We start from the raw sequence: 16532 nt of genomic DNA, 5'->3' as shown, positions 1-16532 counted from the left end.
GTTCCGTTTGGCCAAGGCTTCGCAGATGGAAATTCGATCCATAATGTTTTCTTCCGTCAATTCATGTGGCACCCAAACATCAAGCTTCTTTTTGAATCCAGCTTTATTCAGATGGTTTAGAACTGTTTTATGGTCAATCTTTAGCTCCTGGGCAATGCTACGAGTGCTAACGTGCCAGTCTACTTCTATCATTTCCATGATTTTATTGACATTTTCGACAACGGGCCTACCTGTGCGAGGTGCATCTTTAACATCGAAATTACCAGAACGGAACTGACGAAACCAAAATTGCACATAATTGGCTGTGACAGTATCAGGACCATAAACACCATTCACAATTTCAGCTGCCTGGCTTGCATTTTCGCCTTTATTGAAGCAAAATTGTAAAACATACCTAATTTTCTCTTTGTTAACTTCCATCTTTTACACCCTATAACTCACAACTGAATTGACCAATCAAAAAACTGTAAAAGAATTTTTTTTAGTACAGAATGTCACTTTTCCAATAAGCACAAGTCTGAACTTGTGTCATCAATATTTTATGAGATATGTATCACTACAGCCATCTAGTGACAAAATAATGGATTTCTTTTTCCCCAACCTAAAATATCTTTCATGTATTGTCATCTTATTTTGTAAAAGTTCCCTCCCCCCATTGTCACTATTCCATTTTTCTACATGAATTATTTTTCTAAATTTTTTTACATTATATACATTATTCTTCTAAGATGAGATATATTCTTAAAATTAAACTGGATATATATTAATATTTATCATTCAAGTCTTATGTATCTTCATAATCAACACAAATCATTAGTGACTAGAAAAAGAAATCTTCAATCCTTTTCAGATTTAATTACTTAACTTAAATGCTTGTTATTTGCACTTTTTCTCAAATGAAATGATTAATAAATATCTGATTTCAAATTATTACAAGAGCATCAATGCTACTGAATTTTCTGACAATACTTTTAAATGATTAAAAACAATTAATTTCATGTTTAAATTTTATAACAATTTTCATGATAGAAAAGAACATTAGTTTCTTTTTAAATATTCTATATTTACATTTAACATAAATTATAAAACATTAAATAGGAAAATATTAATCTTCTGAAAATATCCTATTTGTTCAAAACTTTCTAATTAATTAAAATTTAATTTAATATTAGTTTTTACTCTTTTTAGAAGCTTGATAATATCTGAAACTTAGTACCGTTAAAGATAAAATTAAATTCTAAATATATTTTGTCAAAATTCCATAGACTAGAACTGAACTAATTAAATTAATTAATGATTTGCAGATTTGGTTCATAAGTAATGTATTGACATCTGTTAATAATAATAATTACTATTAATATCAACAGATGGCAACATATCTATAGTCCATATTTATACACTTGCAATTTAATTAACCAATTATAACATGAAATTTTTGTGTAATTATTTATATTTGATGATTACCATTTTACATATACTGAATAAAATTTGTTGTTATATCCTGATCCCACTATACATTAATAATGAAAGAATAGTTAATCCTACTATTATTGGTAGAATGAGAACAAAGAACTAGGATATTATTGTCATAGATGTTATGAAGATAGAAATGTAGCTAGCAAAACAAGAATGTAACCTGTATGGCTAGATAAAATAGCTGATAAAGTATCTATCCAATTTGTAAGAATTTCTGGCTTAAATTCTAGTTCAATCTTTCCTCTAGACACTTTTAAAATTAATTCTAATAACTAAAATTTATACAAAATAGTAATACAGTCTACTTCTAGGCCAAACTGTCAATCTCTAAAATTAAAGTAACACAAAAAAATCCAGCAATATTTAATTATTTGATCTGGTTACTGTAATATAAAAAATTATCAGGCAATTATTATTACTTGCTATTGTAATTAATGTATTTTGTGAAGTGTATTTTTAGTAAATTTGATGATGAAAATAAATCACATAAATCAATTATCAAATATACTATAACATGATATCAAATATTTATAAAATAAAATAATAAAAATGAAATATTATGCATTTTACATTCTATTGTGGCATTACACTATATTCTGCTGCATGCTGTTCTTTTACAATTGAAATATATTTATCAACAATTCAATGAATCTTCCAAAACCAAAAAATTATCAAATTAACAGAATCTAAAATAATTAAAATTTAAAAAAAAATTTACAATGATAACATCATAAATAACACAAATATAGATTATTATTATTATAAGAAAAAATTTACTTAATGCTAGCTAAATATTTTACTCTTAAAAAATGTCATGAAAACTTAAACACCAAATTTTTTCAAGTGTTTGGATTTTCTTCAAATGTTATTTTTTTAAATTAATATACAGTGAAAACTTTTCAAGAAAGTTATTTTACATATATTCATAATTGAATACATTCAAAAAATATTTTATTTATTACTGTCAAATACTGATTTGTAGTTTTTCCATTATCATCAGCCAAGCCCATTCATCCTACTGATTTCAGTCATTGTCACTATGATTGCTTTTATAAATGTGATGTGAAAATAGATACAGGAAATGGATTATCATTCATAATGTCATAAACTGTATTTTTGAAACATATCAGCATACCATATAATTTTTTAAATCATATATGAAGAGTTGCTACTATAAAGAAGCTAATAATCAAAATTATAAATTGTTAATTATGCATTAATTACAGTTAATGTAGAATGGTTGGAATATTAGATAAGATACACACAAAACTAATTTAATTTTGTATATCTCTTACCTACAATAGTGAGTTATAAACTATTAAAACAAACTAAAAGAATAGAACAAAAAACAGAATATAAGAAAAAAATGTAAGGAAATTTACACGTATGATACGACATAAATTTAAAATTACAGAAAATTATTAAAATAATTTTTGAATGTATTATGCTAAAATATAGTCATGTTCCTCATTTTACCAAAAACAAGATTAAACAACTATAAAAATGTTTATATCATTTTCATAAAAGCATCTTTCAGAGAAAAACTTTAAATTAACAATATCCTTGCAATTATTATTATTATTAAAAATAAATTTTTACTCTATTATTAAATAATTATATATATATATTGAAAGCTTCATATGTAATATATAAAGTTTTCAATATATTTAATGTATACTACACCTTACTGTTTTAGTGGTGGCCTTTTAACTACTTTTACCATCTGCAACTTCCTCTTCTCCAATATCAATTTCTCTATCTTTAGTTATTTGTACTTCAATAAAAAATTAACAAAGAAAGGAAGCACACAAGGTATGCAGAAAAAAAATATATATATATATATATATGATAATGTTCAGACTATACATATAGTTTCAACATTATCTTATTCAATATTCTATATAATTGATTTACATTTAAACATAAAATATTTATATGCTTGAGTTATTAATATTACTATAATAAATCTTGAACATACATATATATATATTAAAGAAATTTAAGAATGCATTAAAGAATGCTGTAAAATTTCACTTCTATTTAAATGCATTATTATATATTGTATGTTTTGGCCAAGGAAAATAGTCACTCTTAATCCAAATTTTATTGAGAAACTTTCTTGTTTGCTGAATAGAAGGCCCAAATTCTCCCTTTGGATAGATAAGAATTCTTATTTACAGAAGTATTTTATAGCTACAATGATTTGTGAAGTTGCAATTAAAGAAAAGTAATTTTATTATGCTAACCTCCCTGGATGTTTAATCCATCACAAACTACTTTACATGTATATAATAATTATAATTATCCAGATATCCTAGATGGATATCACATGATAATTTAAATCAAATTTTTTCAGTCTAATAAATTTTTGAAAAATTAAAAATACCTTTAAAAAATTTCTTATATTTAATATTTGAAAGGTCTAAATTTAGAATGTGATGAAATGAATACATCACATGTAAGTATTATAGCATTAGAATTCATAACTTTTCAATTAATTTAAACCATTAAAAAGAAAGAATAATAATTAAAGTTTTCTCATCATCTATTTGGTGAAAAACAAATATTTAAAAAAATATATTTAGTATTCCTCTTCCCTACTAAATTCTTACAAAAAATATGAAATATTTATTTGGAAATTGTTTCAAAGCCTATTAAATACTTTTAATTTTGCTGACAATTACTATTTACTCTTGCAAACAACTAATATTTTTATTATTACCATTGATAATAGTGATAAAACAATAATGTTACTAATATAACCATAATCAATATGAATACTGTATTTAATTCAATAATGATTGTGAAAAGTTTCTTGAAAATATTGTGGAAGTATATAGCAAGTAACTAAAAATAAAAAAATCTTATTATCTTGTAATGCAAGTTATCTTGCAGACCATGGAATGCCTGAGAAGTATTACAGTTGCATTTTTTTGGGCTGAAATTCCATTACACTGCAAATTTCAATGAATTTCTAATTCTTGTAAAAAAATACAAGCTTCTTGATCTTTCATTAAATACACAATAAAAAGTAAATTTTCTATTTAGAACAAAGTTTGAGTAACCTTAGAAAAGTTAGAAATCACAATTAAAATATCTATATCATTACTTAGTTTTTTTATTCTTATTAAAAACCTGTAAATTGCCTATTAAAGTAAAAAACAACTGCCTGATAAACATGGAAAATTAGTTTTAACAAGAAGGAAAAACTACAAAATGATTACTAATTAAATTTATAATATAAAATTAAATTAATACAAAAATGAATTCAGTTATTTAATTTAAATTGTTATAGTTTAAAGTCAAAAACAAAAATTAATTTAGAAGTCAGTTTACCATCTGACCTTATTAGGTAGATTTTATTAATTTATTATGCTGCATATTATGTATAGAACAAAACAATAAAAGTATATTGTAGAACTAATAGTAATAAAAATAAAAAGTACATACTGTATTTATAAATCATCATAAACTGCCCATATAGTTAAAATCTACGAAACAGGTTATTATATTATATCCAAAAATAATAGAAGATAGAAATTTACAAGTAACTGCTCTTAATTTAGGAACTGCTTATTTTTATTAATAAAACTAGTAAATAGCCAGGACAACAAAACAATTACATTTAAAATTTACAAGAAAATTCTTTAAAAAAAATTTTGACAACAGGTTAACATAAGAAAACGCAAGGCTTCTTCATTTTCCTTTCATCCTATGTCCTTTTTCAAACTCTCTGAACAACAAACAATCTTACAGTGGAGTTAACCTTTTATTACAGGCTCTTATCTGCCTCAATATGTAAAACAATTTTTCTTCTTCTGTTAACCGATTGTGAACATTTAAATTTTAAAAGAATTTTCTTGTAAGTTTTTAAATGCTTATTTTTATTTACAAAACATTTTTGACCTTACATTTAATTATCCTCAGTATCACCTAATGAACAACTCTTTTTCAAATACTGAATGTTCTTAGAATGTCATTAATCAATCTTATAAAATGTAAAAACACTCCGCACTAAGCAAGATTACAAAAATAATTTTGAAATCAAATCGTCTGGTAATTTGTTGCAATATACTGACATAGGAACTATGCCAATTCAAGGATGGAAAAAGATCTAAACACTTCTGTTTTTATAGCTAGATTTTTTCCTCTACACAAAAAATACTTTTCTTAGTTCTTGTTTTGAAGTTTGTTATAATTTTTTCTAAAATAATTCTCAGCATAGTCTTTTAAACACTATGCAATAATTTCTACTACAATTTAATATTCTAATATTTTTTAAGTTTTATAAGAAATTGCATTTTTATTGTTATTTATTTTTGCCTAATTTAATATTTATCTTCAATATTCTATTCATCAGAAAAATTCTGATTTAATTTAAATATTTTTAATTGAAGTATTTACTATATGTGTCTTTTGTGATACAAGAGATGATCAAAAAGTATCGACCTTATTTTTTTCTTTGCAAGTATGTTGCAAGTTGTCATGTGACCTTGGACTCTACTCCATGTGTGTGAATTTTGGCAAACTTGTCCTACCCTCAGTCACTGTCAGACAGCCATGATTTGGCAGAACACGATGAATCCTGATTTCATTAAGATTTTAGCCAGAGATGAGACCTGGGTCTACGGGTATGAGACAAAAGCACAATCATCCCAGTCGAAAATGCCATGGTCTCCAGCCAAAGAAGGCATGACAATCATGCAGCAACATAAAGGACATATTGACTCTTTTTCGACCATCAGGGTTTAGTTTATCATATGCTCTCAAGGATGAACTGTGACAAATGTGACTCCAGCCACATGAATCATGAGGGTGCCAAGTTAGAAAGGGCAAAATAAAAACATGTAAAAACATTTGTAAAAAAAAATTTGGATTTCATAATTAATCAGTTAACTATTAGATTTGAATCTATTCAACAATTATGTACACTTTTTAAGTCTTATCACTTGTATATCTTGTCATGTCATCTGATAAAAATACTGTATTCTCTTAGGATCAGAATTGTTACAATTGGCATATCCTTCTGACATCTCACCTAATTGAATATCTTATTGTTTGGACCTCAACTGCTTTGATTTAAAATGCGCTTTTATACTCAGGTAAAAACATTACTTCTATACACAAAGTTGCTGAACTACTTTTAATTCATACCACAGCCTCAAGTAGCTTCTCCGACATTATTGTAGCATGCTTCATTTTTTTTTTATCTTTACTAGCGACGACAGCAACAGCATAACAAAGTTTTTCAAAACTAAAATTAATCAAAACCCATTTAAGCAGCAGCATGTCACAACACCATCTTAGCTCTGGCTACTATATCAATTGAAAAGACAATAGTTTGTCAACTTGATCTGAAGAAACTGATTGATCGATTTGCAAACGAAAAAGCGAGATAACAACAAATTTGAAGTTTTTTTTATATGTATTGTTATGTATTTGTTATGAAACTAAACTTGCATACATTTTGTCAATACAGTTTATATAATATCTAGTAATTATTTTTAGGTACTCTTGTACTTAAAGAATTATATTTTGTTTTATTATTATATTTGTATTTATTAAATTGAATATTTTATTGTTGAAATGACTTGAATCTCAAATAAATTGTTATTAAGTAACGCTTTAAATCGAAATAATTGGATATATGTTTTTAAATTAAATGTTCAAAATAAGTTTCGCAAGACCTCTTCTGAGGAACAAAGGAGTGCTTGTTCCAGGGTGCTGAACATGTAGCTATGCCACTGCACCTATGAGATGCTGTTAAGTACAAGAGACCACAAAAAATTAATACTAATGCAATGAAGCACCTGATGGAGATCCTGATAAATGACTGAAAAATGCTTCCAACAATGGAAGCATTGCTGGGAGAAGTGTGTGAACTCAGAAAGGCCTATTATAAAGGAGACTAGTGATTGTACCAAATAGATATTCAGACATTTATTTTTTTCTGACCTCAGGTCAGATGCTTTTGATTAGATCTTGTATTGTGAGCAATCTAGGCAATTGCCTACAGCAGTGTTTCTCAACCTGGAGACCACAGTCAAAATAAAATATTAAAATTATATAAAAGCAATTTAAAATTTCAATAAGTAAATTATTAGAATATTATATTTAAATAAAATGCAAAATTTGATAAAAAAATTTTGAACCTCAAATGCTTATTTGTGCAGAAATACAGTAATTTACAAAAAGTTAATTTTGCTCATATAAGCAAATTATAGTTTTCTTACTCATTATTTAATTAATTGATGAGAATTTAAAAAAAAATAAATCTGTCAATTTTAAGCTGGGCCATAGCAAATGAAATAATTTATTTTCTTGAATGAAAACAAATTAAAACTCAATTATTATTATTATCATTATTATTATTATAAATTTAACATTTATTCTACCATATATACTTGAGTAATAGTCAATCCCATGTAAAAGTCGACCCAAGTATTTCATGGACATGATGTTGACATTTACCAGAATTTTTTTCATTGAGAACAAACATGAAAATTAAATATAAAAATTCCTGTAATTCCAGTTTCATATTTTTTAAAAATCTGTTACAGAAAACAGACTGCTTTTTTCTGCAACTTTTACTATCACATCTGAAATATGGAAATTGATTAGAATTCATACTTTGATTTCCTTGGCATGATAAATTACTACATTGCTTCCTATCTGAAGAATACTCTGTTATTAAAAAAACAAATAGCTGCATCTTTACTTATAAAAAGTACTTAATTATTTTATTTTCATGTGAATAAAAAATGTTTTTAAAATTTTGCTTTACTATAGAAAACAGACCCCAACTTAGAGGTCAGTTTTCTATATGAGTGTCAAATTGGCAATGATGAATCAGTCAGGACATGTAGTTTTATATATCACAAGTTCAGACATATGACTGCGCTGCACAGTTACCCATCTCGTATACGTACACACCTTGCCCCTCGCCACCCGCTGACACCAAAAATATAACGCTTACCTAGATGATATCTTTTAATTTATATGAATGTTTAACAGAATAATATACAGCCTATGTCCACCCTGAAGGTCCATTCTAAATATTGGTGAAAGAATTTTTGAAATCAGATAAGTAGTTTCAGAGATTACCTCCTACATCCAAACTTACAAACTTTACCTCTTTATAATATTAGTATAGATTCACTTAGCCATTAAAATTTTATAAGTTGCTCTACAAAAAAATTTGAACACAACTGCTGTAAAAACACATTTCCATCAATAAAAAATGTTTCATACAGAGATTCAGATATAAAATAATATATTTTATGCAATATCGATACAAACCANTAAGTTTCTGACATAAATATTTTAATTTCAATATTAATTTTACAAACTGTCATATTTAATCAATTATTATTGTTTTATTTTTTTGTATCAAATTAATTTATCAGGTTCAATATAAATAAAAATTATTTATTTATAAACTAGCCAATAAATACATTTTTAAGAAATTATTTCTTAACAAAAAGTGAAACCTGTATACTTGTAGCTCAATGGATTAATGCAGTTATGAACAAAAGCTAAATGAATAAATTAAGTAAATATAAAAATGATTTGATTATTTAATAATGAAATTAGAAATTACATTTACTTCAGAAATTACATTACATTTACTGAAATAGAACATTTACAACTTTCATTGCATATATTATTAACAACAAGATTGGTCAAGCTGATCTGATAGCATGCTCCACAAAAACAAATCAAATTTTAATTTTATTTAAAATAAATTTTATAAATTCTTGGAATCAAGCAGTTGTTCAGAAAAATTTTTCACTGAATATACAGTAAGGGATGTGGTTTATAGACATAAACGTTTAAAAATTATGTTCTAAACTATTAGTTTAAAACATAATATTTAAATGTTAAAGAATTCTATTCAAAATGTTTGATCCTGATGATGGCTACACAAATAGTCAAAAGCATTAGATAAAATTAAAAATAGTTGAATAGGTTTTTTGTCTTTAATTTACAATCCAGTTAAAGCTCAATATATGAAATAAAAGAATTGAATGTGAAGAAATGTTATCATTTATACAAAGACTTCAATTGACTTATTTCGATTCTAAGAAGAAATACAAGTCTGAAAAGATTTTTTACAGATGAAGTTATTGCGCATGCATATGGAAATATGACAGATGGACAAAAGTCCTAACATAAACACTTCATCACTATAGTGGAGCATGCTAAAAAGAGCATAAAATTGCACATAACTCAAAATTCATACAATAAATTTTTTTAAATGTTAAATTGTATATTTCACTTAATTCATTTTTACTTTTTTTTAATTTACATGCTTTAAAACCATTCAAATTCAACTACTTCTTAAAAAACTTTTTATAGTGAAATACTGTTTATACATTACATATTATTTATAAGTCACTTGGCATTGGTCTAAAACATTCTTATGCCCATCAATAGTTAAATATGTCATTAATACATAGAAATTCATTATGCTGTTTCATTTATCCATTGTTTCTTTTCTCATGAAGATAACAATTATTTCAAATTTCTTTTAGAAAATGTACTCAGAATTCCTAGAACACATTTTTGTTCCATTCTTGTATCTTTCTATACTCAAGAAGATGGAACTCTGACAATAAGCAACTCTACAACTTCCATACTCTTTCCAGCAAATTTTAGAATAATTTGAAAACCTGACACAGGTTGCTTAAAGAAGCTGAAAACATGTCACAATAAAAAATTTTTTGCTGGAAAGAGTACAGAAGGTATGGTTATTGCTTGGTTATACCTTGTACCAATGCTTATTCTTGTATCTTTTTCTTGGAGTTGCCAAATTTCTATGAATGGATTAAAGAACACCAAAAAAAGTGTTTAATTCTACTGTTTTCCAATTTTTTTACTCCACCCTCTACCACTCCAAAATAGTAAAATTGATTAATTTTTTAGTTAATAACTAAACCTTCTGTTTATATTTTTTAGATTTTGATTTAAAAATTAATTTTCATATTACTATAAATATTTGCAAATTTTGTTTAATTTAGAATTTGATGGTAAACAATAGCTTTCTACGGGAGAAGGTTATGGTATGGTATATAAGGCTAGATACACTTCTGTACAGAAATCTGTTACTGCCATTATGAAACATGGGCATTGACATGAAAATTGCATCCTTTCTTGTTTCAAAAAAGGACAAGACTCATTTAGCCTAAATAAATGATTTCTGGCAACCTTATTTTCTCTTCACATTCCTGGAATTAAATGGTGTAAAATTAAACTACTTTCAGTCTATTCTCTCTCAGTGAAAGATTAGCAGATTATTAGCTAATAAGTAACAACAATATAGAACGGGTCGGCAACCTGCAGCTCGCGAGCCACATGCAGCTCTTTGGATGTGAAGCTGCGGCTCTTTAGTTCCATACGCAAATATTTATTTTATCAAAAAAAAAAAAAAACATTTAAAAATCGTTCTGAATCGATTAACGAGGATTAGGCACCGATTCTATCTCTCAGCCACTTGTACTCGCTTTTCACCGCACCCCTCCCCCGTGACACGCGTCGTCACTGTCGTCAGTCCGTTGGAAGCTCTCGAATGACGCCGTCGTCGGATGTTTCTATTATCTAATTTGTTGTGAAAAACACTACTTATATATGAATAAATAGATTAGTTTTTTTTTTTAATCAAAAAACTTTATTTATGCGAGTACTATTTATTGTTGGCAAGAAAAAATTTTGTGGCTCTTTAAAAACTTTGAAATTTTGTAAATTGTAATTTTGGCTCTTCCGACTCAAAAGGTTGACGACCCCTGATATAGAAACATGTAAGTTTTATTTGTCTCCTCAGAGTTAAAGTCCATAAACAAATAATTCCATTAACAAGTTTATTTCTGAAATTATTGTAATATGCAATTCTAATATAGAACTCTTAATATTGTTGAATATTTTGAAATGTAAAAATTTGTAGAGGATAGAAAGCCCCCTTGCCACTGGTTTGAATTTTAAACAGATGTAGGCATTTATTGATGTTAAGCAGGTATACAAATCATCTCTGCTCTACCATTAATTACTAAAGCTTAAAAATAAAGCACACAATAAAAACTCCATCTTATGCTGTATCCTGACTTATTTTTATAAGTCAGGATACAGCATTTTTATTGTGTTTCACATTTTCTTGGTCTGATCCTATAAGATACAGTGCTCCATTGCAATTATTTATAAACTTAATTACTGTATACAGTATAATGTTATTTCAATATTTTTTTGACAATATGAAAATCTGTTTTGATAATTATTAATAATATATATAACTTAATAGCTCATTATATGATAGCATACAAACTAACACTAGTATTTTATTATGCTTTTAACAGTTAACCATAAGCATAAAATTAATTCTTGAACAATACAAAAATAATTAAAATTGTGAATTATCTTGTTTAATATTTTTAATAAAACTGAAATCCATAAAATATTTATTGATATCATACTGGATGATCATAAAAGTAATTAGCAACATTGTAATTACTGTTAATAAAAGTTTTTAATGTTAACAACTGCTGCTTTACAACTGGTTAATGCATGCATGCTTCAAAAAGTTTGTGGAAAAAATCCGTAACTAAAAATTGTTTGGAAGGATTTTGATTTCAATGCACCTGAACATTCTTATACCAATGTGTTATAACTTGTTCAAACATGAACCCTTAAATGCAGGTAAGAACATAGCGCCACCAGTTGAAAGTCAGGCACCATTCAAGCAATATGGAATCCACCAAAATCGAGATCAAAACAAATATAAAGTTCATGGTGAAACTTGGTTGGGAGAATAAGCAAATCATTGATGCTCTGAAATAAGTTTATGATGATAATGCTCCAAAGAAGTCAACAACCTATGAATGAATAAGTTGCTGAAAGGTACCAATTTTCCATCAGTTGAAGATCTAAAAAGAGCTGCTCTGACATGGTTCAGATCACAAGACCCTCAGTTCTATTCAGACAAACTTAAAGGCTGGTATCAACGTTTGCAGAAGTGTATCAACCTTAATGGAGCATATGTTGAAAAATAAACAGCATAACTGAAATCGTTTTTCATACTATCCTTTTTTCCACAAACTTTTTGAAGCCCCCTCATATTAGACAATAATAAATGCTGCAAAAACTTAACAAACCAGCAAAAAAATTATAAACAAATTGCAAACATTTTCACTGGGTGATAAACAGGCATTTTCAATATGTGACAATTTCCTACTAATTCATTAATATCCAACATTCAAGGTCAGTTGTAGAAATGAATTCTAAACAAAGAAAACTACTTTTTAGATAACTCATAAATCAGGTTTTTATTATTTACTAGCAGACCCCGCCACGCATTGTTGTGGCTCAAAATGTATCTATTATAAATGTATAACACTTCCCCCGTGGGGGAAAATTTTTCGAAAAATTTCTTCTTAGTGTACATTCTCTTGACATACCCTATTAAAACGCAATAAAAAATGCAAAAAACAGCATCTAAAATAGTATAAATAGAAACAGAGTTCTTTACAGTAAGCCTTAATCCTAACCATCGCTCTTCAGTGCGGGGATTTCGACATGTATATTATATAAAAATACGTGTGTATTCGAATGCAGCATTGTGTCAAAATTTCAAAGGAATCGGTAGGAACAAACGAACGTTACATTTTTATTTATATAGATAGATAGAAGATGATCTGCTTTATACTATAGTACAGTTATAGAATTTATTTAGAAGTCAAACACTTCAAATTTTAATTTATTTTTAAAATAAAGTTGTTGGCATTCATGATATATAAAAAAAACCTGTAAGTAAATTTCTGATTCTGATATGACTATAATAAATAAATTATCTTTCTTAAACACAGAAATTAAATAAAACATCTTCATTAAATTACTAAATAAATCTGAAAAAATTTAATATTCATTTTTAACTTGTTAATTTAAAAATATTTTTATATTAAAACTGAGAATTATATTTTAATATATTGTGATGTATTAACAGTGTAAACTTCTTAATCATAGTTATAATAAACCGTTTATTTGAGATTAAATAAATAAAATTATGCCTGTAACTAAGAATGAAATCATTTAATTTTACTATTTATTTTTATGTAGAGAATAAACAAACTTTAAATAATGAATTTAGTTAATGGAAAATATAAAATCTATTATTTAATAATAGTATACATGCTTAGAAGAAATATGATCTTCCAATCAAACATTAAATTATATTTGTTTTAATTTATACAACCTATTTAATTATTTGATTAAATTATATAATTAAAAGAAACAAAGCATTTTATATACACATACATTTGTATGACAGGATAAAGAATTAGGAATAAAAGTAATCTTATATTAAATCTTGCTTTTTTTCTTCCTAAACTAAGACTAATTATTATAATTTTATACAGATTTAGGCAATCAAAAATTCTCTGCAGATTCATTTCTGCTTTAGTACTAAAAATAAACTCATACACAATATTCATCATAAATCTATAAACAGTATATTATAACAATGACAGAAATTGATATATTTTTATTCATGAAATTTGTGTATAAAATTACATAAATACATGATAAAATATACAAGAAAATAAAAAATATTTAACAAAAATTTTTTTATTAATTGTTATCATTCTGACTAGACACTTATTTCTATTAAATATGATAATTTGTCATAATTGCTTAGAAATTCTGTAAGCCATCTTAACATCACAAGCAATTATCTAATTATAATTTACATACTTTTGTTCAAAATATTCCAATCAGATCAAAATTATACATGTATTATACGAATGAAATAACTCATGAAGTTGCTTTTCATTCATAAAAGAAAATATCATGATAGACAAAACACAAAATACCTACCGCTGGACTAACAACTGCTTTCCTTTTCCTTCGTAAGATAGTTGGGTGAGGTTTCCCTTCTGAAATTCTTGAACTCTTCCCGTTAGGACTAGTCGAAATCAGATCCATTTTTTTTCATTAATACACAATATTTTAACTAATCTAAAGGTTTAATAAAGTCTAACAGCTTAACTTACCCAATTTTATTCGACATACTGCAAACACGCGGTAACTTCGAAGTCCTAACTGCAAATGTAAAATACATAATTTTGGCGGGATATAAAAATTGAAAGTGTCTAACATCTAAATATCTAATTGTAAAATATATAAAACCCGATTAATAATTAACTAAATGGTAAAATAACTAGCGAAAAAAATCTCCTGATAACCGTCGATTATTTTATAAGCGCCAAAACTTCCATCATAAAGACGAAAGGTAGAAGTTTTTTTATATAAGTTACAATATATATTTAACCGATATATTTTTATTTACTCGAAGTATTTCGAATAGTACTAAAATCTAGTATTTATAATATATAAACTTAAGTAAGGTTTTGCAATAGATATATATATACTCGACCGTACCTACGAACAGAAGAGTTTACAACGTGTGCCTCTTCTCGCCTTCCGCTCCAAAGTGAACGGACTGGAACCAGACGACCGCGCCAAAAATTTCTCATCCGTCCCCCCTGGAACATGAATGACGTTGTTCCGATCCCTCAGACATTCTAACTTTTAACGACGATCCTTATTTTTGAATAATTCTATTTATTTTCTTAAATATTTCGAATTGTTTTTTAATGTTAGATATCGTTGACCTCTCTGACCTTATTGTTTCTTTTTTTTCTTATAACGACATTTTTTAAATTATTTCTCGATTAGTTGCATTAATATAATTCTTTACACGGAATTTTTCTTCTATTTTTTACAGTATTTGGTCGATAAAATGGTAAAATGTTCGTTGTCGATAACCGTTAACATCTACTTGTTATTCGTTCCTTTTTGTAATTTTTTGATAAATTTCAAATTCTAATCTTTTCAGTTTAATAAAATAGAAATGGCAGTTGTTTTAAACTATTTGGAAATTTCAAAGACAATTATTACTTTGTTTTTTAAATTCGTTTACTGATTTTCATTCATTCATTGATCGTTTCGACTCAAAATTAATGTTTTAAATCGTTTAAAATTCATATTTCGCACCTTCTTTAGCGTTTACAATAAAAATGCTTCGCTTCCTACACAAATTGGTATTTGTAATTTATTTTCCGATCTATTTGAATTATCAAGACGCCACAATATCATTTCGAGCAGCTGATCCGAAAACTACATCAATGGCCATCTTGAATATAATTACGCATGCGTGGATGGAAAAACGTTTGACGTCAAAGCTACTCTTCGCCGATTGGTAAGAATCGTTTCCTCTCATTGGTTAGCTTCCTTAAGTTGAATTTTATTGGCTACTTTCAGCGCAAAATTTAAATATTTATAAACCATGTGGTTAAACACGTGCTAGAATTTGACAGCTGAGAGAATGTAAACATTAAAGAAGTTTCTATTCAATGTTGTAATTTTTTACAGAATTTTTTTTTTATATTAAAAACTTTAATTGAAAACATTGTAAGAAATAGTAAAATGTAATAATACATATTTATTATTAAATAGATAGTTTTATGTAAAACATTTATTTTAATTATAAATTTGTAAGTGAATTAGAATTTTCATCTTTACATACTAAGAATTTATTTTGTCGTCTGTAACAGTTTAAAGAAAGTGTTAAAATGTGTCTGTTGTCCAAATTAAATCATGCATGACTCAAATTACTGTATGACTAAGTGAAAGGATCTCTAACGGTATGGTTCCTGAGTTAAAGAATACCCTAAGGGTACTTATTTCTAAGAATTACATTGTTATATATTAAAGCTTTATTTTAAAACTAAAAGGTTCATAAATTAAGTTTATGTAAAAAACACCACTTTAAATTCTACAGAATAATTTTGATTATATTTCCTTTATTCAAAGTTATTTTTTTAAAAATTTAAATAAATTATGCATTTAAAATTAAATCTAAAGTTATTAAGTATTCAATCATTAAAATACTTAGAAAGAAATGATAACAAGATAAAGGATTATAACAAATTGTGTTTTAGGAATAATTAATCAAATGAGTCATGCAAGAAAATACTTTGCTAGTAAATAGATATAAAGTTATTTGTAAAACT

At 26.4% G+C, this 16532-nt stretch overlaps 1 protein-coding gene across 1 annotated transcript in view; it reads right to left on the bottom strand.

Annotated features, from left to right (window-relative positions):
- Nucleotides 1-15409, bottom strand: part of LOC111626292 (G1/S-specific cyclin-E-like) — a 23762-nt gene extending 8353 nt beyond the window's left edge. Inside the window, exons 1-3 of the mRNA XM_023369615.1 lie at nucleotides 14899-15409; nucleotides 14511-14559; nucleotides 14335-14422 (exon numbers count right to left, since the gene is read on the bottom strand). Of these exons, the coding sequence (XP_023225383.1) occupies nucleotides 14335-14422; nucleotides 14511-14527 (105 nt within the window). The 5' untranslated portion in view covers nucleotides 14528-14559; nucleotides 14899-15409. The remainder of the gene's footprint in view (nucleotides 1-14334; nucleotides 14423-14510; nucleotides 14560-14898) is intronic.
- Nucleotides 15410-16532: the final 1123 nt, after the last annotated feature.

Source organism: Centruroides sculpturatus, unplaced genomic scaffold, assembly GCF_000671375.1.
Source record: "Centruroides sculpturatus isolate CEXI.00-Female unplaced genomic scaffold, Cexi_2.0 scaffold182, whole genome shotgun sequence".
Classification (NCBI taxonomy): Eukaryota; Metazoa; Arthropoda; class Arachnida; order Scorpiones; family Buthidae; genus Centruroides; species Centruroides sculpturatus.
The sequence above is the reverse complement of the archived record's forward strand: the minus strand, read 5'-3'. Positions and strand labels throughout refer to the sequence as shown.